This window comes from Leptodactylus fuscus, chromosome 3 (genome assembly GCF_031893055.1).
Source record: "Leptodactylus fuscus isolate aLepFus1 chromosome 3, aLepFus1.hap2, whole genome shotgun sequence".
Classification (NCBI taxonomy): Eukaryota; Metazoa; Chordata; class Amphibia; order Anura; family Leptodactylidae; genus Leptodactylus; species Leptodactylus fuscus.
In genome coordinates, this window is record NC_134267.1 from 238,935,100 (window position 1) to 238,936,828 (window position 1,729).

Sequence of the window (1,729 nt, forward strand, 5' to 3'; positions counted from 1 at the left end):
CATTTCAATGTAATTTCTCTCAGCGATTTGTTTATTTTATTCTTTAATAAATTAATCTCCAGAGTCTACAAGTGGTAACGGCTTCTTTATAAAATCTTCGTAACCTTGTGCTCGGTATAAGGGATGGCAGAATCTATATGAGAATCCTCCTAAAATGTTTAGTATTTTTAGTTTTATTTTCTGTTCCCTTCTCACATTTTATATCATGAAAAGTTTTCTCTTTACCGATCATCTCTTCTTGTTCTTCTTTTTCTTCTTTTTCTTTTTTTTACAATGATTGGACATGTTCTTTGTTCCAGCCATTGTTCTTTTCCAGGTCGTCGGAACTAAAAAATAAAATGGAATAAAATTAGTAAATTGACTTGAATATTGGGAATGTGGTTAAGGAGTGACCGCCAAAGGAATTGGCACCGTGTCGTCTTACTCTCCTTGTCTAAGTGTAAACAGAGATGCTTCATTTTCTCCAGTTTCAATCAATATCTGTGTCAACAATCTTCATTTCATTTTATTATTCTTCTATGATGGATTCCAAGAACAGGACGCCCATCATTACAGAATTTATTCTACTTGGATTTACGACGGACCCCGAGATAAATGCCGCGCTCTTTGTCTTATTCTTTATCATCTACCTGGTCACATTTGTTGGGAACAGTCTCATAATATATATATAATCATCTACAACCCCAAGTTGCATAAACCCATGTACTTCTTTCTCTGTATATTATCCATTCTTGACTTGTCTTATTCCACAACGGCTTTGCCCCGATTATTGGCCGATCTCTTCTTTTACTGAAAGGACCATCTCATTTATGGCTTGTGCGCTTCAGATCTATGTCATTCTTCTGGTGGAAGCTTTTGAGTGCCAACTTCTCGTCCTGATGGCCATTGATCGATATATCGCCATATGTCACCCTCTTCGCTACCCCATCCTCATGCGTTGGGGTAATTGTTATAGGCTGGTGGCTCTTTTGTTCATTGTTACCTTTATGCTTTGTACTTTCCCTTCAATTCTATCTCCCATTACAATATGTTTTAACCAGATTAACCACTTCATGTGTGAGATGTTGGCTTTCATAAAACTGTCCTGTGACGATATCACTTCTAATGAACTTCAGGTATTCTCCGTCAGCTTTATCACTCTCCTCCTTCCTCTTCTGCTCATCTTACTATCTTATGCTGCTATTATATATTCTGTCCTAAAGATTCGCTCTGCAGGAAGGTCTAAGGCTTTCTCCACCTGTACGTCCCATCTCACGGTGGTGGCTTTGTACTTTGGAACAGCCATGTTGATGTATTTTGGCCCCGCATCCATGTATTCTACAGACCAGGAGAAATATAGCTCCATATTCTATGTCATTATAACCCCAATGCTGAATCCTCTCATCTACAGCCTCAATAACAGGGAGGTTAAAGACACGGTCAAGAAGGAACTTCTAGGAAAAATTACCAAGTGACTTATATTTACAGGGTGTGAACATGACTTTTTGTATTTCATGAGATGAGATGTATACGGTTTCTTGGTTATTGTACTTAGAATATAAATAATAAAGTAACTATGCCCTGGACAAAAATACAATTTGTATTTTTACAATAATGTACGTCTACTTTAGTTGTGTTTTATTTGCCATTTTATATCATGATTTGGGTTGTGTCCATTGATGCCTGAACATACCGATTTTTTTCTAACTACTCCTTGCCAGGCCCTATTGTACTCCATATAGTGTCATCC

At 37.3% G+C, this 1,729-nt stretch overlaps 1 protein-coding gene across 1 annotated transcript; it reads left to right on the plus strand.

Annotated features, from left to right (window-relative positions):
• The first annotated feature begins 521 nt into the window (after positions 1-521).
• On the plus strand, positions 522-1,454 carry LOC142198644 (olfactory receptor 8U9-like). Its single transcript, XM_075269673.1, has 2 exons — positions 522-641; positions 828-1,454. Exons 1-2 carry the CDS (start codon positions 522-524, stop codon positions 1,452-1,454), a joined length of 747 nt encoding a protein of 248 aa, XP_075125774.1.
• Positions 1,455-1,729: the final 275 nt, after the last annotated feature.